The sequence below is a fragment of the Lithobates pipiens genome, unplaced genomic scaffold (genome assembly GCF_037356315.1).
Source record: "Lithobates pipiens isolate NorthernLeopardFrog02 unplaced genomic scaffold, aLitPip1_a1.2 Scaffold_16, whole genome shotgun sequence".
NCBI classification, from domain to species: domain Eukaryota; kingdom Metazoa; phylum Chordata; class Amphibia; order Anura; family Ranidae; genus Lithobates; species Lithobates pipiens.
Genome location: NW_027507748.1, coordinates 307570245 through 307594927, shown reverse-complemented (window position 1 = coordinate 307594927; position 24683 = coordinate 307570245). Strand labels below are relative to the sequence as shown.

At 40.5% G+C, this 24683-nt stretch overlaps 1 protein-coding gene across 2 annotated transcripts in view; it reads left to right on the top strand.

The window, feature by feature from the left end:
• DENND2C (DENN domain containing 2C) overlaps positions 1-24683 on the top strand; it is a 61326-nt gene that overhangs the window by 2974 nt on the left and 33669 nt on the right. For both annotated transcript variants that reach the window (XM_077481593.1, XM_077481592.1), the window contains exon 2: positions 19224-20330. In XM_077481593.1, coding sequence (XP_077337719.1) covers positions 19501-20330 — 830 coding nt within the window. In that variant the 5' untranslated portion in view covers positions 19224-19500. The remainder of the gene's footprint in view (positions 1-19223; positions 20331-24683) is intronic.

Sequence of the window (24683 nt, the reverse complement as noted above, 5' to 3'; positions counted from 1 at the left end):
CCATAGAAGTCTTTGGCAAAGCTCACTTGAAGCACCCACAAAGCCTCATCGAAGCCCCACCGAAGCTTCATTGAAGCACCAAGCAAAAGCAAGGTGTAAACAGGACTGTAAGCTAACCATTTTATTTAGTGACAGGAGCTTTGACTGATGTTCAGAGAGCTTTAACAAAGCGTGTCCAAAGCCTTGTTTTGAAGCAAGTGTAAACTAGCGCTAACTGTTGATACCTCGGTGTTGCACTGCAAGTCCTACATGCTACAGATTTGGTACCATGGTCAGAAGGCTCAATACAAAGCTAACACACTACAATTGTATAAATTACTATCTAGCCAAAATGTGAGAAAGTAAAGAATTTTCTTCTTATGAGGTCTTGTGCAGGCCATACATGTTTTTGACTCTCGGTCGGTTCTGGAACTGTGTATGGGTAGGCTGAATGTACCAAGCTAATCGATCAACTTGGGTACAACAAGCATGCCTGGTTTTACCTGCGATTATTGCTAGTGGCTGCTAATCACTGTCTGTGTTAAAGGGGGAATTTAACAAATTTCTGGAAAGAAAGAAATTCTCTCTGTGTATGGCTGGCCTCACCTGAACGATCTATTCCGTTCACCCTCAATTAGGCTGGTCCTAGCACTAGTTTGTAAATCTAGATTAAATAATTGGCCCGATACATCTTTTAATCCCATTTGTGTATTTGCTAAGAATACAATAGAAGGTGTAAAAAGGATATTAGGCTTTATGAAGCATTTCTTTTTGAATCGAAGCATCATTTGAGTGTCCTGGAAGAGTGAACCATTTTGTAAATTGGGCAGAGTGGATGTTACTACACATCCTGATTGTGTTTGATATCTACATGCAGATTCATCATGTTCACGAAGGATTATTTAATTTCTGATTGCTTGTATTTGTAAATGTGTGATTGTCTTGTAATGGGGACAGCTACGTGTGGGGCTTAGAGAGGTGTATTAAAGGACCGCTATAGCAAAAAATATTGGGGTGGTTTTTAATAAAGCATTTGCGGTACATTCAAATTGTGGAATAAAAAAAGTGATTTGATGTCAAGGCATGGATCTGGCTGTGTGTGGATTGATTGTTTACCTTTTATTACAGCCCTTCTGCTCTATTGTTTGAAATTGGCTCACTGGGGAACCTTTTTGCCTTTTCAGTCAACATCCTTGTCTATAGCAAAAGCAATGGGCACTTCTGGTTAGATTTACTTCTTGGCTTCTCTACACATATCTTTCTTCTGTGCTTGCTATATGCCTCCGAGCACTGGTTATTGCACTGTTATTTGAGAACGTTGAAACTGTTGCCTGTGGCCATGTAAATAACTTCTGAACTGTGAAAAGCCTTATAGCCGGGGCCTAATCCTAATTGTGTGAGGACCATTGTCACGTTAGTGGGAACTGTTAATTGCTTCCTGTAAATGACTCAACATTTATAAAACAAAATGTAGATCCATTTGCTTACTCTTTCTATTTTCCCCAAATAATATTAGAACTGTAGGAGCCATTATGATATATTGTCTTTGTTTAACATGATGTTCTTCGTGTGAAATAAATTAGTCCGTATGTAGTACCACTGGCTCCCACCAGTAGGGATGAGCTCAGGCGTGTTCACATGCTCCACGTGCAGAGCTCACCAGGAAGTCGGCGCAGCGATGCGCTAATCACGGGCAGTGAGACATTGCCTGATCTCTGCAGCCGCGCATCGGGGCAATGTCTCACTGCCTGTGATTAGCGCAGAGCTGCGCCGACTTCCTGGCGGGCATGAGAACACGCCTGAGCTCATCTTTACCCACCAGCGCTCTAAAGGGGTTCTTAACATAGGAGGTGTTTCCTGAGCTTCCCGTCCTACCGCCTCCTGATTGTAAACAGGGAGCTATTGGTGACAGAGCGGTCTCTGTGCAGGTGGTGCCACGTGAAGCGCATTCCAAGTGCGAACAAGACACACCAGCTTTATGTATACTGTGTGTGTGGCAGCTCAGTGTTAAGATCCACCACCCTGCTGCCACATATATGCATACATCCAGCATTCTAGGGTTAACTTATACAGTATGTAATCTTTTTTTTTTTTTTTTTTTTTTTTTTTATATTCGTGTCCCATTCAGGAAATTATACTTCCTGTCATGTAGATATATAAACAGAAGTGAGAGTAAGGCCTAATGCACACTGGTGCATTAGTCCATACAACTTAATAGCGAGTATATTTCAGTGCCTGGAAGCAACAGCTGCAGTGTACAGCCTCCCCATATCTTGAATGTCCGTATGCAGGTAAACACACACATGGGTTTAAACCTGAGTATTCCTATGTACAACTAGCGAACAGCCATTAATTACCGTGGATAGTTTTATGCTATAACTGTGTCTCCTTGGCATGCATTGTATGTTGTACAGTCTCATGCGCCCCGTATGCATGAGGCCCAATTCTATTCAAAGCGAGGAAAATCTCCTCTTGTCCATAGAACAAGTGTCCCCAATTCTACATTTTGGATTATACTTCATTTTCAGCCCCAGTGACAGTGGCCCTTTGGACAAATAGAGAAAATTACCCTAGCTGGGATACAGATGGCAAAATAAAAAACTTGACGAGATCTGACTTCTCGCCACCCTGTCCAAAAAATGGAAGATATGACTTTGAGTTTGGATAAACTGTCAAGATATGAATATATTTTTTTAATTTCCCTTAGATTTTAAAGAAAACCATTATTAAGAAAAACATGAAGGCTACAACTGCTGATTCTACAAATGTTATTTGCCTGGCTACCATGCTGACCCTCTTAATCCAGCACTTTGAGTCTCTAACCAAATGACCAGCATGCTAACCAAACTAAACACAAATGAAGACTTGGGACGTTTCTTTGACATTTCTAATCTGCATACTTGTTCCAGGTCAGCGACCCAGGAAGCTTCAAAGCCAAAGGGTCAGCATAATAGCCAGGCACATAGCTAAGTGGTCCACAAATGAATCCCCAGTTGACACTTCCACGTATTTGTTTATGTTCGAGGAATATTTTGCTGTGATCTTCTTTTGCTTTGCTTATGACATCAGGGTGTAGCAAAAAAGAACATGTACCCTCTTCTTTGTTGCTTGTCTGGAATTTGGGATCTGATTATTCAGATTAGAACAAGCATAAAGACAATCATGCCTTCTAAGCTCCACTTACCGTATCTGTATGGCCCCATTCACACCTGAGTGTTTTGTAGCTTGAAGTCTGCAGCTACAAAACGATGGAGAGAAATAATCTATTATTCTCTATGGAGATGGTTCACATCTCCACTCCAAAATGCCTGAGACCAGAAGCTCCAAAATGCCTGAAGCTCAAACAAGTTCTGGAACTTTTTTTTAGGCAGATTTGGGCAATTTTCAGCTTTTTACATTGGTGACCTTTTGACTTGTACAAAATCGCTGCAAAAATTGCGGTAAAATTGCAGGACTTTCTGCCTGAAAATTCTACGCTCAGGTGTGAATGGGGCCTTAATGTTGGCTGATAGAGTTGCTGGAATGTTTATTTGCTGTTTTATCAGCAAAGATGAACAGAAAATCAGATGACAAATTCAAACACATCCCATTGCTAGATACTGTCTCCTGATATTATCATCTGCATGTCACGCTCTCAGTGGTTATTGTAGGATCCTATGTATCTAATCCACAACAGGTATGCACATAAGGAATTCAGCTTTTATTCTGAACTTGCTGGTCTTTCCTTGATCTCTGAGAGTCAAGGGGTTAGCGAAGCAGCCAGGTAACTGGCATTTTCAGAATCATTTATAGATCAACATCGGCCGTCCCCATCTTTCTCTCAAGAAAGGTGCTGTGAAATATACAAATAAAGTGTTGGTGGAGCTTCAGGCCACAGTATAAATGCCCCTTTAATTAAAAGGAGGTAGCTCTCCAAAGACCCATGTGCTCTGATGGGTCCTTAACACAACATCAATGTGTACAATAAGGCCTCATGCACACAGGGGGCCAAAAACACTACTTTTAAGGGGATATGACATTAATTTGTTCTGCCTCTAAATACCCCTCCATATTAAACTATGTGTCCATGCACACATACTGTAGATGTATACAAGCATTTTGAGGCCTTTAGTAGAGGAGCATTTCAGCAGAGAAAACTGCTGGGTGTGTTTAGTGCTTGAGCATTCAATGGCCAGAATAAATGAATATTCTGGCCAATGGAATGAATGAACGCCCAAAGACTTGATGTACCTAAACACGTTTTTTGCATTGCTTTTTCTCCTGCCAGAAGAAGAGGAGTTCAGAAAAGCTGGGCAAGTACCCGGCGTACATGAGTCCTATAAAGAAAAGACTGCAGCATGTTTAGATGCAAGACCGTTTGCTATATTAATAAAATCAGAGTCACCCAACACATTTTCTGAGGCTTTACCATTTCCCTCTTCATCAAGGTTCATAAAAATTCAAAGAGGTAAAAAATTGAAACCAGAGCAGGTTATCTTGAAAAGCAATGTCCATCTAAGGCTCAGTCTACCAACACAGAGAGAAATTCAGAGGCTTCCATGTTTTCATTCTTCTGGATATGCTAGTTGTCTAGCTTTCTGAGTCTTTGACCTAAACAAGCATTCAGCAAGCAAAGTCAGAGTGAAGTCAGATGTCCTGATCTACATGCTTGTTTTAGAATAATGGGTCATTTTCTGAAGCAATGGCAGCCTAAATATTCACTTGCACTTTCAGTTCATTCAGTAGACCTGTAATGGTAATTTTCAGATGTAGGCCAATGTCTCTACCAAGTATAGCCGGATGCACTTTGTAATTTTAAATTGCTTAGCGATAGCAGCAGTGTATTCACATATGATGACAATGGCATAGTACAGTGAACATAGCAAGGATCAGCAAATTTCCCTTTAAAGAAATGTAGAGCTTGTCATACACAGGAACTCCTTAAATAAAATATATAGATAACCGATTTCTATAAACTCATATAATCCTTTGGGGCTGACTCCCACTGGCCCTATAATGGGTTCTGAAAGTCTGGGTGCAGAGGTCTTGATCATGTGACCACTGAGATTGAATGTTGCAGCAGTCACATGATCAGGAGCCCCTAGCTGTGGATGACCTTGTTGGCACCACACAGCATGACAAACCTTAAGCAAAAAAAAATAATCGATGAAGCTGAGTGGAAGGTTGTGGCCAAACATTTACTACATCCCATCTGATAAGTTCACTGTTTGGGTGCTGCAGCTGTCCAGATACATTAACAAGGGAAGTTCCTCCATCTGCACTGTTTAGTGTGGATGGGGGAATCAAGTGATTTATTTAATTCAGCGTAGGTACCTATGGCTAGTTGTAGGGTGACCTACAGGTACCATTTGATGCTTGCTAAGCCAGGGATTCAAATAGTTTTTTGTAATGATGGTTCCTCAGATCTATTGCTATACCAGGTCTCAGCTTTAACCTAATCCCAGAGTTTGTAATTTTGTGATAAGTTTTATCAACTGGGATGTCAACCTGCTCTCAGTGTAGGGGAAGGATTCCTTATTGGTCTCTCCATGGGTAAGGAATTCTTCCAAGTGGAACATACACATCAGATGAACTTTATTATAGTAATGTAAGCCATGATAGACGAAGTGTTGAAGATATAATGAAATCTCTGACCAGCATATCCCTATATGGCCATACAGTGAATTTTGCCTGGTTCCTGTTGAACCTGCCTAAATTTGCTTTGTGGGCGGTGTCCTGATGCCACCTTCCCGCTTGACCTCCCTCGATTGAAAAATCGAAGGAGCCAGGTGAAGGCTGAATGGAAGAAAAACTATATTTGTATAGCTAATTTTACTCTAGCTGTTCTCAGTTTTATCACAATGTATGTCAATACAATATATCCCCAAGTAAAATAGTATCCTATCCAACTGGCTAACTAGACAAATGAACAGTACGAGTCACAGTCTATCATGTGGTGAAATGTTGAAGTTGTTGAGGGAACATCCTGTAACTTTAAGAAATATGGAGGCTTACCTTACTAAAAAATGCTAATTTCTCAAGACACTGACATTGAAAAAGTATCATTTACCTTTAACTTCAGTTGCTACATACTTCTTTCACAGTCAGCACTGGCAGGCTCCATATTTTTTTCAATACGATTTTCCTTTAAAAGCTTTTAGCTAAAGTAAAGGGCATAGACTAAAAGTATATATTAACCCTAACTGTGAATTTCTCACTTTTTTTTTTTTTTGGTATGTGAACAGAATTACCTGTTGATCCTACCTGAAATTTTGTGGGCTGTAACTTTCTGTGGACTGTACAATACTATTTGCTTGTCGATGAAGCCCTTTTATAATCAGTTGGAGTTACTGATTGTGCAGATGGCACAAGCTAGGGTGCCTGCCCTCAAGGAGCTTACGATTTAAGGTCCCTATATCACATACATGCACATACATACTATGGCCTAGCTGGACAGAAGTCAATTAACCTACCAGCATGTCTTTGGAGTGTGGGAGGAATGCCACACAAGCACATGGAGAACATGCAAACTCCATGCAGATAGTCCTCGCTTGACTTTGAACCGAAGACGCAAGTACTGCAAGGATGAAGTGCTGACCACTATCCTGCTGGCCATTAGCCACCTTACTGATCAGTGAGCAGGTGACACAGAGCTGCAAAGCTTAACCAGAAAATCTTGGTGTCGCCAGCCCGGCTATACTGTATGGCAGAGCTGTGGGACAAATCTAGTAAAGCACAATTTACAGATCTTTTTTCACAGGTAAACCAAAAACATATACAGTATGCATTTTAGCTATGCATTTATTTTTTTGGCTGCAGCTCCATCCATTAAATTCATCTGCACAGAGCTCAGCTTAATGAGCGGTCAGTGGTAGTTCTACTTGTCATATAGTTTAGCTCCTACCTTTGGGAATATTTTACATAAAATGGCAGATGACATGTGGTTTCCTTACCAGAGACAGGTTAGAAATTAATTAAATTGAAAAATAAAAATCTGTGTATTTGTGAGTACGTATGCATTAATTAGGTTCGGGAGGTAGCGCCCATGAGAAAGTGGAATTGGCCAGGCTGTGTGACCTCCTTTACTTTTTTTTTTTTTCTGTTTACTTTAAAATGATAGGAAACAGTACAACACCACAACATAGCATCCTTATCATCTAGCTATGCAGTATCCTTAAAACACCTAAACAGTGTCTTTATCATCTAGCCTAGCTATGCAGTGGAAGCCCCAAAAGCATGAAACATGGCAAACCCAGTACACCGTCTTCTCAAGGAGGATTAAGGGGGTGTCTATAAAACAAAACCATAAATAGCAGAATGAGCCGCATAGTGAAGAAGAAAGGGGGTAAGTTGGGAAATTTTCAATATTTTAAGAAAAAAGGAGGGGTAAGGGTCCCCAGTGTACTTTTTACCAAATTTTTTGTTATTCTGTCAGGTCATACGTTGTAAAGTATTTGCATTGTAGTCCAAATATATTGCCTCTTCAGTGTACCATAACTGGGAATATTTATTTATTTTCTCTATGACATTTTTCAGGGTGTATTTGTTTTTCTATAGCATGGGAAACTTCTGTGTAGACCTCCATTGTAGCAAATGGGAAAACTGGAGACGCTGATAACATACTGACGTCAAGTACCGTCTAAGCAACTACTACAGAGACCCACCCAAATGGACTGCTATTGATCTGATCCTTGGAGTGATTTTTTATTTTTTTTTGTTATTCACAACTTGTACCCCATGGTTGGACAATACCTACGTTGGTAATGGCACATAGCAGGGAAGGGAACAGCAGGAGTTGGTTAGGCCTAATGCACAAGGGCGCATTAGGAGTGTGACAGTGCAGCGCCCTGTCATGGTGTTAAAAGGGTTTTAGGTCACCCACAGAATGCTGTGTTCGATGGTCAGGAGGATCAAAGCACGTAGCCTGAGCAGCAGCACTCCTAAAGAGAGCAAGGAGAATTAATATTACATTATTTTGTGTTGCTGGTGGAAGCCCCAGCAAGGGAAACTATTTATTCTATTTGACTTTTTCATTCTGTTTAAGGGCTTGTTGGCATGGTTTTAATTAAACAGCATATCTGGCATGGACTGTATTTACCGGGGAGCGTTACTCTTGAGCTAAACAACCCCAAACCTCACAGAGTGTAAAATTTTGGCTTTTGGGCTTTTTTGAAGTTCAGGTAACCACCCAGTTGCTGTAGACAGCTGACCGTAGACACGAATGCTGTACGTGAGTATATGCTAGTACTTGCTTAATCCCACATACAGCCTTCATATGTATTATTTAATATAGACGTATATTGTATGACTGTCTTTAATTTATGTAATATGCCTGTACTCTATATGTGGGTTTAAGAAAGTACCAGCTTATATCCGCGTACAGTCTTTCAAGTCTTTGGGTGGCTGTACACAGCACATGGGCCTTTCTGGTGCAGAAAGAAGCCAGAATTATACATTGTAAGCTCCTGATTGTACGCTCATGTGCATGAGGCCTTAAATTCTGATGGTCATAAGTCATTCAATGTGATCAGATTTAGCTCAAACACTATGAGATTTTTGATTAATTCTATTAAAACTATGTGTATAATGCAAAAGTGACTGTTCTTAAAGGCCTACTTGAGAGTCAAAAACAGCAGATGGTCAGAGTATCTTGTGCATCCACGTTTTATGGTGCACATTTTTGTTATCTTAATTATCTTCTATTTTGTTAAACACAAATATAACAGATGGTCAATTTGGACATTTTCAATAACTGCCTACAGTCAGAGGTAGGCGATTTCTGACCCTCTACAAGTCACGTGAGGGATTGCTTGACTCTGACAGCCACAAGAATTACTCTGACAGATGAAGAAGCATGGTGGTGCAACAACTGCAGGGCTGAAGTTTGCCTACCCCTAAATGTTTTATCTTATAGATCAGCCTTTCTAAACCTTTTCAACACAGAGGAACCCTTGAAAGAGTTCTCTGGTCTCGGTGAACCCCTGCTAAAAATTAGAAATCTACAACTCCTGATACATTAGTGTGATGGTCATTGAAAGAATGGTCCTTACACTTGTGGTCATTGGGAAGAATTACCTCCTTGCAGATAGCTAAAAAGATCAATGTATGAGTGGGAACTTATCTGAGAGGCAGAAATTGCCCAGTGCTGAAGGAACCCATAGCAACCTCTGGAGGAACCCTGGTTGAGAATCACTGTTATGAATCTTTTTATATCTGCTGCATAGCACATACATATGGCATTGAAGTGTGAGGTTCGGAAGGGGGTATGTAGCCTTCTGTTTGGTGTGATGTGCAACCATTACAAATTTACCCAACCGTCCTGCCATTGCATCCTATAAAATGTAGCACCAGTGATCCTACTGCTATTAATCAGGGTTGCTGGATGGTTTTGGATTGCCAGCTAAGTTATTTGTAATCCCCTGTTTATTTAGAACATCTCATCTACTCTAGATCATCTTGATGTGTGAATTCTTCGTAAAACTTTTATGACCTCTAAATTGGGCTAAAGTATGTCTAAAGGCAAATTGTTTTTCTTTAGTTTTGGTTCAAGTAAAGAGGAATTAGAAGACCTGTCAGGCTCTTATTGCTGTCCCTCACTTTAGAGTAATTTCCTCTGACTTCCTGTTTTGGCTATGGGACAGGAAGTGAAGGGAAATCTCCCCAATGAGACAAAGATGACTAAACCTGATGGGGTTATATCTCTTCCTTACTCTTTCCAAAAAAAAAAAAATTGGCCTTCAGTTCTTCTTTAAATTGGCCAGGATGTGTCCAGGTAAAAACAAAGTGAGGATTTTGTAAGATATAGTATTTGTAAAATGTTCAAACTTTAATAGGTTTGGTAGTTTGTCTGTGCTTATATGTAAAAGAACGGCAAGGTGCAGTGTTTGTAAATTTTCGTAAAAAAATGAGTTTAGTTTTATGATGTGCTAATGATGTGGAACCTGTTTGATACGTGCACTGGGGCGTTTTAGGAGAGGGCTGGCCCATAATTATGGGTGGATGTAAGTCATGCCCTGCCCTTCCTATAGATCAACCAGTTTTGACAGACATTATTAAGACATTCTGTGAATCTTTAATTAGAACAGATCCAGTTATTTATTATTTTTTTAATAATGGTTATTACAAACCATAAATTGATCAATAATATGTTTAATGTTTTCTTATCAAAGACTTTGGAAAGAATCAGCAGCCATACATGGCTCCAGATTCAGCTAAGCCCCTGTACACACGGTCGGAGATTTTGCCAAACAAATCCGTCGGATTTTGTCCGTCGGATCTTGTCCGAAACTGTTGCATACACACGGTCGGACAAAGTTGGTGAAAAATCCGATCTTTCAGAACGTGATGACGTAATTTCGTTACGATGGGACTACATTCAGGCTAGTAGCCAATAGCTTTGATGTAGGAATTTGATCTGAGCATGCGTGGCACTTGGTCCGATCAAAATTCTCTACACATGATCGGAGTATGTCCGACCGGCCCAGTTGGTCGGGAAATATTTCCAACATGTTTGAAAATTGGGTCCGACGGATATTCCAACGGAATCAGTCCGATGCATACCACACACAGTCGGATTATCCGACGACACGGTCCGATAGGACACATTCCGACGGATTCTCCGACCGTGTGTACAAGGGCTAATTCTTGCTGAATCAGCCAAAATTCAGCACCACCAGGCACAACAATAGTCGTTCGACTTTTGTTGAAAAAGCCAAGTGAAAAATTGCCAGCCAAACAGTAACTGCTTAGAATCAGATTCAGCTATTGTTTGGGTATTATGACAGCTAGCAATCATAGCTGGCAGGGGAGATTCAACCATCCGAGCTGTTTGGCGTGGATTCAAAATTTCGATTTTTTTTTTTTTGGGTTTGATTTCTTTTGTTAAGCCCGCAGGATAGAAATATAGATAGGAATTCTATGTGTGTACGTCCAGCTTTAGAGTTAGTTTGAAATGTTTAAAAATGAATGCAGCTTGCTCAGGCGTTTACCTCTGATTGCTGCAATGCCACTATTTTATAAACTATAATTTTTTTATAACCACGTTTGGATAAGAAAAAGTGCTGATATAAGGAAATGCGGTTCTTTAAACTGCAAATTTTGCATGGAAATGAAAGTCTATGAGGAATTGTTGTACATGGACAAATGTTCAAGTGTATGTGAACCTGAACAATGAATGTCTATTATTTTGCTCTCTTTTTGATCTGTTACATATACTATTTTAGTATTTTTGTATATCTGTGTGATAGGTGCACAAAAAGAAAGCTGATATTGTTAGAGCAGTGTCTCAAATGTCTGTACTTCAGTGTCAACCTTTTTTTTGTATATGCTATAAACACAATGCTTTATGAGAACTTCCTCTGCCGGCTAAAACAAAAGTTCAGATGCCAGCAGGGAGCTCTAAGGCCATGTGACCATTGGAAGATTTCAAAGTCCGTTAACACCCTGTTAGTATTATTATGACTTTTGCAGTTTTTAAACAGGGAATTTTAAGCTGCTGTTACCAGACAGTATCAGTTTTGTTTTTACATGTAGCAGTTGAAGGGTTTCTGAAGAAGTTAAAATATTTATGGTGGGCTATTAATACCTTTTTAGTAACACTGTGAGCATAATTGATATAAATACTATTATTATATTAATATTATTTATTTTGCTGTAGAACAAACCTGGAACTTTTCACTCGTAAAAGTTTTTCAGTGTGTCGGAAGACTACAGCTATTCAAGAAAATGCAATGGTCAAAGGCGTATCATGACTTCCATATTCCAATCCATCCAGAAATTCTATTGGATGACCTCATTATTTTGAAATCTTGTAAAAATGAAATGCCCATTGGGCCTTAAACTCACTGGATGGAAAGTGAAGATCTTGGCGTATGTGTTTACAATCTCTTTGATGATGTCGAACAGATCTCTGTGTAGGTTTGGTGATCTGCCTAACTATTACTGGATGCCCAAGGCTGTCTTTAGAAGGGTATATATATATATATATATATATATATATATATATATATATATATATATATAATATATAATTTTTTTTTTTTTTTTTGGTGATATTTTTAATATTACATAAGTCTGTTGTGAACCATTACCCAAATGTGTTTTTTCCCCCCCTCCATATGTGATATTAAGCATCTGTTTTTTTAGTGAGAGCATAAAATATTTGTATGGAATGCACTGGACATTGAAAGCTGGAGAAGCCTATTGCTCCCCTAATGTCTTCTCTGCTCAAGTTGGGGGGATAACAGCATGGCAATGACACTTATCTTTTAGTACTACTTTAACACAATGCTTTAATCAACGCACTTAGTTTGTATAAGCCCTTGCTATTTAAGTGGGAATGAATTCATGAATGCCTCTTTCTGCTATATTAAAGCGGCAGTAAACCCGCTGACACCTTTTTAGTTTTTTTCTACACCTGTAAGGCAAAAGGCATAATGAGCTAGTATGCACCTTAGAACGAGGCGTCAATATCTCACCTGGTCCACGCCGAGGTAGCTGATTTTGCCTCGGTGTGTCTACCGGGTATCGCGGCTCCAGTGCTATGAGTGGCTGGATCCGTGATGTCGTCACTCTCAACTGCGCGTGGGAGACTTCTTTCCAGCAAGGTCCGTCATCTGCTGGGCTTTCAGCCGAGAATCCCATGTGCGCATGCACCGCTGCAGTCAGCAGCTCATTGCAGGGGGAATATCTCCTAAACTGTACAGGTTTAGGAGATATTTTTTTTTTTTTTTACTTACAGGTAAGCCTTTTTATAGGCTTACCTGTAGGTAAGATAAGATTTTGACTATACAACCACTTTAAAGTAGTGCTGTGACGGAATAGAACCCACCCTTGACCACATCTTAAGCCTCGTACACACAGTACAGTACGATTATTGGCAGGTATTGTCTGCTGACAGACTGTTGTCCTAAAATCTTACGGTTGGTACGCTCCTTTTGCAAACGTTGTCCATCTTTCGGCCAACAAATGTTGGATGATGAGCTAGTACGTTTTCGGTGAACAGCGGTTTGATGTCAGAATTTCGTATGGTCAGTACACAAATCTGTCACACAAAAGTCTAAAGTACAAACACGCATGCTCAGAATCAACGCTCACCAAATACAAAATTAGCAAAAGCGGCCCAAAGATTGGTGCTCAAGAGCTGAAATTCCTCCTAGTATGTCACTACGTTCATGTTTGTTGCACGACAATTGTGTACCGTTAGTATGCAAGACAGGATCCAGGCAGACGCTCGGTTGTCCAACAATTGTACGGTGTGTATGAGGCTTTAGGCTCCATTCACACTAGCCCGACTCAAAAGTCGCGTGACTTTCAGTGCAACTTTGAAATCCGACTTTGATGTGACATTTTGCACTCTGTGGCATTGAAGTTGCATCGAAGTTGTAATGCAGGAACCTTTTCAAAAGTTGGAGTGACTTGTGTTGTATTAGTTAAGGCAACTCTCATAGGAAAACATTTCCCATTTGACATGTAATGCGACTTGTGCTCTTACAAGTTGGATCCCATGTCGCACCAGAGTGAACTGAGCCTGAACTGTGTGCCTGGAGTGAAAATCTGTCTCATCCTCGGTGCCAAATCTGTGCGTTTACTACACAGATGCAGGGGTCGCAAATAAAAAGATGGTCGTTAAATGAAAAGCAGCCTGATTTGTGTTTTGTGTCTCTAATTTCTACCCAGTTTATTTATGCAGTGTAGAGGAGTTTATTATATATTTAGGTATTCATTCTGCTGTTGGATTAAGGTAAAACATTAATTTAATGCGCTTTGTTCCCCAGACAGAAATCATTTTAAGCACCATTTCAGTATCCTGTCTTGCACTGATTCATGTCGCCTGCGTAATTCTCCTGCCACGCCTGTGTATTATTTCTATGGAATTAGCTGCAAGTTTTGATCATGTTTATGCATGTTTTGGTTTTATTACTTTCTGCTGAAAAACAGTTTGAAAGCAGATTCTGCAGTGTGTGACGAAACCAAGCCTCTTGATTGTCGCATCACATCTTTGCCGATTATATTTAGACAAAAAATGTTTTTTTCATGACGAAGAATGTAAATGCTTATTGGTTTAACAATTTCAGAGCCCTGTGTATTCCTTAGGGGCCAAAATAACTTTACTATTTCTGCTATGGGCCTACTGAATATGTACTGTCATTACCTATAATAGCAAAGTGGTACATATATTTTTAGGACAAGAAGAGCTTTCCTTTGCTATTATTGTACTCCAAATTATTACATTTACTCTTTAATTTAAAGTGGTTGTATAATCATTTTTTTACTTTTACCTACAGGTAAGCCTATAATAAGGCTTACCTGTAGGTAAAAAGAATATCTCCTAAACCGTACAGGTTTAGGAGATATTCTTTTTACCTACAGGTAAGCCTTATTATAGGCTTACCTGTAGGTAAAAGTAAAAAAATGATTATACAACCACTTTAAATTAAAGAGTAAATGTAATAATTTGGAGTACAAAAATAGCAAAGGATATTCCCCTTGCAATGAGCCGCTGACTTCAGCATCGCATGCGCTCCAGGGATTCTCGGCTGAAAGTATTAACTTGGATAACATAGCTAATTGCTAACCTACCATTACAGTAAGGCAACTATTATTCAGAAGGCACTGGCAACTTCCATGTTTTTTCCATACGAGGTTTCATTCTGCAACTTAAAGTGACTAAATTGAATCAGTATTTTTCATATGTTGGTGCGTAGTAATGCAGGGTAGATTGTGGCACAATCTTAATGACCTCAGTGTAGCTATGTGAAATCACTGGAAAGCATGAGTGAACCAGCAGTAAGTTCTGAAAATGGCAGATAGATCTTTGGTTTTCCACTTGGAAGGGTTTCAAAAAAGGGGCTGGTTATGCCAAAACCTTTTCTGCACTTGTTAACACTGTCATAAACAGCCCCCATTTTTAAACCAAGCGAAAACAACACAAATCGCTGTGGTAACTATTTACCTATCTCAGTCCTGATGAAGAGGAATCTGTTTGGCCCACAAAACATGTAGGCTTTTTTTCTGCTGTGAACAAATGATATCCTTAAAAGGCTTTGAACATTTGCTTGACGGTTATTGGAATGTATATGTGTGGATTCTGAACTCTGAAATTTTCCCCCTGTTTTTGGGGGTGTCGACATTTTGTGAAGTACTGTCAAACCGGAGCCAGTGTGCCCAATGATAATTTGAAGGACCCACCGATAAAACTGTATCAAGCTCCTTTTTATTGTCATTTTTTAAAGTTTTTAAATCTTCTATCCTATGTCTTCCCCATCTTCCCCTGCCCCATACCTCTGTAGAGAAAATCTTCTGGTACTGTAGGGGTAATACAAACCGCTGGACCTGTCATAGGCACTTAAGTGTCAAGTAAGCAAAACAGTTCTTACTATGTCCACCCTTTCCACCTTCCTCCTCCATTTATAGAAGTGGTACTATAATTTTCAGCATAGAAAAGCGCTATATGAATGGCGGAGGCAGACCTTTCATTCATCCACCCAATCGTTTTTCACTGCTGGTAGCTAAAGTACAGCATTTATAAATATAGTGGGACAGAAGGAGTGGGCATAGAATAGTCGGCACTCCTAATGAGTGCCTATGACTGGTCCGGGGGCTGGTATCAATCCCTGCTGCACTGGAAGATTACTGCTGCAGGCGTATGGGAGAGGGGACAGAAGACTAAATATTTCAATGAGAGTAGCGACCAGCACAAGGGATACTTTTCTATATAAAGCAGAAGTATGACTGTACTTCACATGCGAGTCAAAGGAGTGCACTTAGTTCGGCACTACTGTGCCCCCGATTCAGCTGACAGTGCTAAAGCCCGCTGTTGGCTAATGTCACAGAGGCATTCCAGGCTCTGCAGGGATCCTGACAATAATGTTGGGGATTCCTCCAGATGCCTAACCTGGCAGCTGTTTCAGCCGCTGAGCAGACCACTGAGAGCCTAAGCCAGTGGGTCTTGCCGCCTAAACAGACTGATGCTCCAGTGAACGCTGGAGGGGCAGAGTAGTTACGAACAGTGCTCAGAGCAGACCCCAGAACTAAGCGATCATCAGTCTTTGATCGCTCAGTTCTCAGTGTGGAGCCTGCGTAGGGACAGCAACAATATCAGATCACAGCTACATCTACATAGGATGTATGATTGTTTTTGTTTTGTTTTTTTGCATCCCATACTTCTCTTTTACATGTGAGTACCGTTCCTTGTGCTGATGTTTAGGTAAAAAAAAAAAAAATGATTTAGGATTTGACTGTAGAGCATTTGCTTTGAAGCAATTTTCTCTTATTTCTGGTTGTGTCTCCAGGATGGAAAATGAAGAGAAATCTCCCCAATACTACACAGATGGTAAAAAACAAAATAAAAACCCCTGAAAATAGTTTAACCATTCCCTACTCTGAAAAAAATGGCTTTAAATATACTTGAAGTATCCTGCTGTTGAAATACTGCTCACAGCGAGCAACTTCTACTAGTTATTATTTGTGTTGTAATAAAGTAGTGAAACTTTAATCACGCCGTTTTTAATGACAACGGCTCTTTGATTCCCTGTCATTAGGATTCACAATTGGCAAACACATTTTTCCTGTGGTAGAGAAATTCTCCTGCATTTAGGAAAAGCTGAGCTGACACGTTCAGACCTTTTTGTCTCGTAATGCCAGGAAAGCAGTTTATTGAAACTATTTTAGGGTGTGGGTGCTGCTAACACTGCAGGAAGCCGAGAGAAAATATCTTCTGTTCATACTCCAACCTTTCTTCCTGCCTCTCATTTTCCCAGTGGGAGCAGACCCTGTTATTACTCGCAGACATTGGTTAGCAGTCTATGCGGTTGTACATTTTGAAATTATAACGGCAGCCATCTGTCCTGTTTTTACAGTATAAATTCAGAGATATTTCTCTTTTTATGTGTAAAAATGTAATGACCGTGTTTGTGACATAACAGGTCTCTCTGCATGTCAGACAAAAGTGTGTTACCTACATATATATTGCTTTTCAAGTTTCGTTTTAATTACTACATTTAATACTACATTGAAAATAATTATTGGACAGGATTGCATTTTGGGGATACCATGTACATAGTTATGAATTGCTGTACACTGGTTTAAAGTATAAATAAGGCAAAATTATTTTTTATTTTTTTTGATTTTGGATAGAGTACAGAGAGATAAGAATGCTTGTCGGTTTTTATTGCTTTCTAAGCCCCCGTTAAGGAGATTCACCCTCTCTATTTGTCCTGTTTATAATTTTACCCAAATTTGGGTTGTCCCCAGAAAAGTGATAGAGGGGAAATCTTCCAATGAGGACGCTAGTTCTGGTGACCTGGGGGTCCCCAAGGAATTCCCTTAATTTTCAGGGATTTCCTCTCCTTTCCCGTTTGGCTGTGGGACAGGAAGTGAATGGAAATCTCCACAACGGGACACAAATGGCGAAAATGAAATCTGACAGAGGTTGTAACCTTCCCTTACGCTATCCAAAATAAAACAACTCTACTTTAAGCCCCTACTTGCCCAAACCCATGGGTGTACAGCCCTGGATGTAGATAACCTGTATCCAAGGGGCATTCAGCTTACTACGCAAGTAGTAGCATAAACCCATGTGCAGCCGCATACAGACAATCATTACTATGGTCAGTTGTACGCTGGAACTATGTATGCCCTGCTCATGCATATGCCCACTGTTTTCGCTGTTTTCCAAAAAGTGCCTGTGTGCATTTAACATTTAACAGCGATATTAAACCTTCAGTGATTGTAAAGGATATTTTTTTAAATAACAAGCATGTCATACATACCTGCTCTGTGCAATGGAACAGCCCTGAACACCTTTTCCCGGGTTCCCCTGCCGGTACTGTCGGCTCCTCCTATTCGCCATCTTCACCCTATTAAACTGCTATGGGGGCAGACATCGTGCTCAAACAGAAGCCCTGGCTGTGTGTGTCTATATTATCAAACATAGTGTGGCTTAGTTCCCCCCCCCCCCGCTCACAAGATTTGATTGACAATAGCAGAAGCCGATGACTCCCACTGCTGCTGTGTGAGAAAAGAGGGAAAAAGAGCTGCTGCAGATGGGCACGGTGCTGAATTGAGATCAGACTCGGGTAAGTGTTTAAGAGGGACTGGGGGGAGGAAACTTTTGAAAGGTTTTTTACCGTAATGCAGAGAATGCATCAAGGTAAAACAATCTTTTTCCCTTTATAAACTTTAAGCACTTTTAGCAGCTGATTTTAATCACTTACTAAGTATGTAACTCCTTTTTTATATTTTAATCCTTGCCTATATTCCAGTTTAAGCTGGGCCAATGGCTGCTGCTCCAGGTTTCCTGTTTTTAGAGTTGCTCCTTTCTCTTGCGGCCTCATATGGAGTCGCCCTTGCATGTAGGCACTAGAGTTGTGCCACCTACACTGTGTGCATGAATAGAAACACACAGCCCCATAGTCCAAAATGGCAAGACATTCCCCTTCCAACCCTCCCAAACTAATAGACAGTAGACTGCACTGTTCACTATTAACGATTTCCTTTGAAGACAGGAAGTTCAGAAAAGCAGCAATGAGAGAGCAGTTAAAGTTGTAAATTGCAAGTGCTGGGGTAAGAATTATGACAGATAATTTACTGGGGATGTTTATTTCATTGGGGTTCAATGTGTTAAGCTAAAAAATGCAACAAGATTTCACAGAGCACCTCACATGTTATGTGGGTGGTTCTGTTTTTCTGAAGAATGTGCTGTGCAGCTCTTTATTCTAGGTCTGATGTATTACATGTTATGTTCAAAATGCCAAAGCAGGTTTTAATGTGATTGTAATGAGAAACACCTAAGCCACAACTGGCATGCTGATGCACTACATCGGACTTTTGTGAGATAAGGCAGGTAGCCTTCAGTGGGTATGTATATATTTCTTTGGTTTTAGATTTCCTGTTTTAACTCGCAATGCTTTACCAAAAAGTCATTATATTTTAAAGTATGTATGTACTGAAGTTAAGCCTACAATTGTTTCTATAGCTAGAGCTTATAAATAAAACAGTTCTCAAACATAAATGCATTATTTTCTATGCCCATATATAACAGACGGAGGAAACATTCTAATAGTTCACATCCTTTTAACAGTCAGTGCTTATGTTCTTGTTTCTACAATGTATTTTTTTTTACTTTTTTTTTTTTTTTTCAAACTGCGTCCTTCAATTTGTTGAACTTGACGTCTTTCCCTTGCTCTGGAACACTGCAGTTATTGTTACTTTTAGTGGAGCCTTATCTGTAAGACTTATTGTAACCAGATGCTTTTGTTTTCCAGCTCTGACACTGAATGCAAGACATCGATGTACAGGTTGCTTTGCTCCTCAGATGTATTTTAGAAGCCCATGCGTCAAATCACATTGGAATATCCAATATTTGTTGGCGGAAGGCCTTTTGGGTATGAAACCAGAAAGCCAATTTTAAAATAAACTGATTACATTTTTATTTTTGAATTTGATAACTCGTTGGAAAGACAGTGGAAACTTTGACCAGATGGTCATTCATTTGTAGATCTAAGCAATTTGCTCTATGTTCCAGCAAACTATGAGGCTTGTATGACTACAAAGATGCCTGTCATGCATACTGTGGGAAGCCCAGAATGTGGCCTAACGCGATCTTCTCAACAGACAATGTCAAGGAGTCACTGCAAAAATATCAGGCAGAAGATCTCCCAGTGGGAATGCAGGGCCAGCAGTGGCTCCTGTGAAAACCTCCTGGACATAAAACCCAGAAGATCTTACACTGAGCAAAATGGAATTACAAAATCAACAGAAAATTTACTGGATAACAGAAAGCCAGTAGTAAATCATGACAAGAATATGGGCCTGGATTTCAGGGAAGGTAACAGAGACAACTTGTTAGATGACGAAAACAACAAAGCAAACCATAAAGACAATATTTATGAGGACAAGCTAGAAAGCCCACCATACTTTAGTAAAAAACAGAGTTCATTTTTAGATCCTGAAATAGACCTTCCTCCAGGAAATTTTTACACCTCTCCAGAAATGTTTAAAAAAAATGAATTGATTGCAGAGGACTTAAGAGAAATGGCTTTAAAATGTAAGCAAAGAAGAACTAAGAGCATTGATGCAGACGATAAACTTGAATTTAAATGTTTGTCAGATCAAAACATTGCTATGAAGAGCGTAGATGATAACTATTATGATACAGAGCCATTTAATGATGGTCCATCTATAAACCCTGTACCTAAGCCACGAAGAACATTTCGCTATGCCAACTGTAATCGCCCAGAGAAATATATGGACAGTAATCACAGGAGGAGAAAGTCTATAGATGAAAGTGATACAGAGTCATCTGATCCATCCATCCCCCCTTCTGAACCAAAGAAACCTGCAAACAGGAAACTTAAACCAAGATCAAAAAGGTTGGTGGTATTTTTCTTAACTTTTGAAATTGGTAATTTAGAGAGAATTTATTATTAATTACATGAAGAATCTGATCTTTGAAGTTTTTGTTGAACAATTTTTTATTTTATTTTATATGTATTTAAGGTATGCAGTGCTTAACATATACATTTGCACATGCACATCAGTCCCTACCCTCAAGGAGTTTACAATCTAAGGTCCCTAACTCACATTCATATACTAGGGCCAATGTAGACAGAAGCCAATTAACCTACCAGCATGTCTTTTGGAGTGTGGGAGGAAGCCTGAGTACCCCGAGGAAACTCACGCAGGCACAGGGAGAACATGCAAACTGCAGGCAGGTAGTGTTGTGGTGCTAGGCGAGAATGCTACCCACTACACCACTGTGCTGCCCCATTATAACACCAGAATACCCACAATATACAATTTTGGAAACAATCCCTTGTTGTTTTATACCAGTGATCTCCAAACTGCAGCCTGGGGTCTAGATGTGGCCCTATGCTTGATTTTATCCGGTCCTTTGGGGCACCATTTCTCCTACTGACATGGACAATAGGGACATAATTCTTGCCAATGATCCCAACAGTAGGGCACTATTCCTTCCACTGACACCAACGATGGAGCACTATTCCTCCCACTGAAACCACCAATAGGGGAATATTTCCTGTCACTGACACCAACAATGGGGAACTATTCCTCCCACTGATACCAATGATGGGGCACTATTCCTCAAACTTACGCCAACAATGGGGCACAATGATGGGACGCTATTCCTCCCATTAAAGATGTGGCATTGTTTACCCCCACTAACATCAGGATATTTTCTTCTCTCACTGACTACAGCAGAGTTCCACTTAAAAAAAAAAAGAAGAAAAGTCAGCAGCTACAAATACTGCAGCTGCTGACTTTTAATAATCGGACACTCACCTGTCCCAGGATGCAGGGGAACGAAGCCCCCCTCGTCTCCCTCTCCTCGCTGCGGCGCCGGCATTGTTACTGTGGGTTCGCGGCTGTGGCTTCACAGCTGGGCACGCACTGCACATGCGCAAGCCGCTCAACGCACCGTGACTGGCCAGGCAATCATCTGGGACCTGTGGCATGTCCCAAATGATTGCCGAGAGGCAGGGGGGAGAGGTGATCTCCCTTCCGGTGCCACGGTACGCCGGGAATAAGGGGGAGCTGGGACCGTCTAAAAAGAGGGTATCTGCCCCCCCCCCCCCCCCCCCAAAAAAATGACATGTCAAATGTGGCATGTCAGGGGGTCACCTTCCCTTTAAAGCAGAAGTTTCATTTTTGGGTGGAACTCCGCTTTAAGTCTGAAGACAGTAAACTGGCCCCTTGTTTATAAAGTTTGAAGAACCCTGCTTTACACCATTTGTCCTTGGGGGTAAAATTACTGTCTGTTCAATAACTGCTTCCACAATAAAAATGAAAACTTCCAGTGATGCAATAGTCTAACACTAGGTATCACTAGAAAAGTTAGATAAAAAGTCAAATTAAAAGGAATGCATAGTATTTTCAGTGTTTTTAGATAAGTCTAAATAAAAAAACACATTGGTGAAAATGATCTTATCAGCATGTGCTTTAAATGGGAGCTCCCCATTTAATCTGTAAAGTAATATATTTACTAAAATAACAGTTGAAAGAGGAGTTGTAAGAAATTTCTTGAAATTGAAATTTCTTGAAAGAGTTTTTATAAAAGGGCAACCCTGTAAAAATGTAAAATTTTAAAAGTTTTTTTTAAAAAGCAGAGAGAAAACAATTATTTGAGTTGCTTCCTTGCAGCAGTTTTCCACCCATAAATTATTTTATTCACTTGAAATGTGCCTTTAAACGTGCTACATGATTGACTAGTCAGTCCTCTAGCACAGCCCTGTCCCGCTTTGCATGTCATAGCCCTTTCCTCCTTTTGGAATATCTAATTTACTCTCAGTGGTATCCGAGGTCCTCTGCCCTATCTTCACCTCCCTACACAACCTTTGTGGAGTTGCTAGGAGTCATAGTAAAATAGAATAATATAGAGCAATTTGAGTGACAGCTTTGTGTCTGCTGGGGCTGCTGACATCCCATCCAAGAGGGTGGTGTCCAGCAGCAGTCTCAGGGCTTTTGCATGTCTACACAGGGGAGGCTTTAACAGGTAAATAACATTTTATCTTCTGGGAAGATTTTTGTTCAAATGAATGGTACGGTGATAGGGTGATTAGATCTGAGTGCAAATAGGAGGATTCCTTCCTCTCAAAAAGAAAATCCTCTTTCAGGAACAAAAATGATTTACATCCATAACATCTACTAAATGTGTAAGATCTATAAGATGAAAGCACCCTCCTTATCCCCTAAACTCGTGTTTTTATAATATATTTATAAGTCCCCTTTCACACACGTGGACAGTATGTCCGTATTTAATCTGTCCGTTTTCGGGTGAAATACGGACATACATGCATCCCTATGGGATAGCGGGTGTCAGCGGATGAACAACCGCTGACACCGATATCATCCGCCTCCGCTATGGTCCGATTTTGCAGACAGAAGAAAATCCTATTTTCTATCCGTCTGCAGAGCGGATTGAATGAACACGGTCAGACTGTCCATGTTCATGGGATCCCCCCATAAGGGGAGAGTGGAGATCTGACAAGGCGGTCCCTGCACAGTGTGCAGGGACCGCCCTGTTATCTGCTGGCTCAGAGGGGATCCCCGCTGAGCAAGCGGATGTTCACGGGGCAGATCATCATGGATCCGTCCCATGTGAAAGGACCCTAAGGCTAAAAGGAAGGGAACTGTTCCTAGTACAGATTCAAAACCTATTATTTGAAATATAAAGTACAAAAATGCTACATTATGTTTAATAGGAATCTGCTATCTTTTTATTTTGCTCTCAGTATTTCTAAACCATTAGAACTGTGGACCTGATTAAAGTGTTTGTAAATTATTATTTTTTTCTTATTTTGTTAGGGTGGTTATTAAGGTAGCAAATGTATGATGATTGTCTTGTTGTTTCTGCAGTGAGAGCAAAATACTTATCCAGAGTATCGCATGTTTTCATCTTCCATGATATATCTGGTTTGAGATTTCTGAAGAGTATTACTAACGTTCTAGCAAGACTCTAGGCATAGAAAGGACATCTCTTAAAGCGGTAGTAAACCCGCAATTTTTATATTTTTTAACACCTGCAAAGCAAAAGGCATAATGAGCTAGTATGCACCGCATACTAGCTCATTATGAAATACTTACCTTAGAACGAGGCCCCGACATCTAGCCCGATCCACGCCGAGGAAGCTGACATGCTCCCTCTGCGTTTCTTCTGGGTATCGCGGCTCCGGCCACTCACAGCGCATGCGCGGGGGAGATTTCATTCCAGCCGGCCGGCCACTGCCGGATTTTCAGGCCGAGAATCCCCTTGTGCGCATGTGCCGCTGCAGTCAGCGGCGCATACCGAGGGGAATATACTGTACGGTTTAGGAGATATTTTTTTTACCTTCAGGTAAGCCTTATTATAGGCTTTCCTGTAGGTAAAAGTTAAAAAATTGAGTATACAACCACTTTAATAAAATGCTAGTTATGACTTCTTATTGCAGATTATGCTTTCATTCAGAGCAGTTTCTCAGTGTGAAAGCAAATAGGAGGCCACTCTACCAACTTTTCCCATGAACCTCAGAAGACGCCCTTTGCCACCTGAATTATAAGTCAGTGGTCACGTAAATCGGGTGTACCAAGCTAGATCGGTAGATCAACTTCTGTCAAACGAGACTGTTGGAAAACCTATATTTTATCAGCCTCTACAGTCAGTTGACTGCAGCACTGATCAGTGTATTCTGACAGGGGAGCAGTCCCACGGTCAAATAACAGTAGCACAGCAGAGATGATTCCTCCATCCATCTCGCTTGTGTGGATGGGGGGGGGTCCATTATGTTTTTGTTTGGCCTGGCTGGATGCATCCCTAATGTACAAGCATACCCCACTTTTAAGTACATAATGGGGTTTATTTACTAAAGTTGGAAAGTACAGAATCGGGCTCACTTCTGCATAGAAACCAATGAGCTTCCTGGAAGCTCATTGGTTTCTATGCAAAAGTGAGCCTGATTTTGCACTTTTCCAGCTTTAGTAAATAAAGCCCAGTGCGTACTTTAAAGCATCAGCAGAGATCCTTCAGCCCGATTTCCTTAATTTGTCACACATTCTTTCTATTAGCCCCCCTACACAAGGTCAGACATTCCGACCACAAAATCCGTTGGATTTTTCCAGACGGATTTTGTCCGAAACTGGTGTTGCATACACATGGTCAGACAAAGTTGTCGGAAAAAACGATCATTGGGAACGCAATGACATTCGTTACGACGGGACTACGTAGAGGCTAG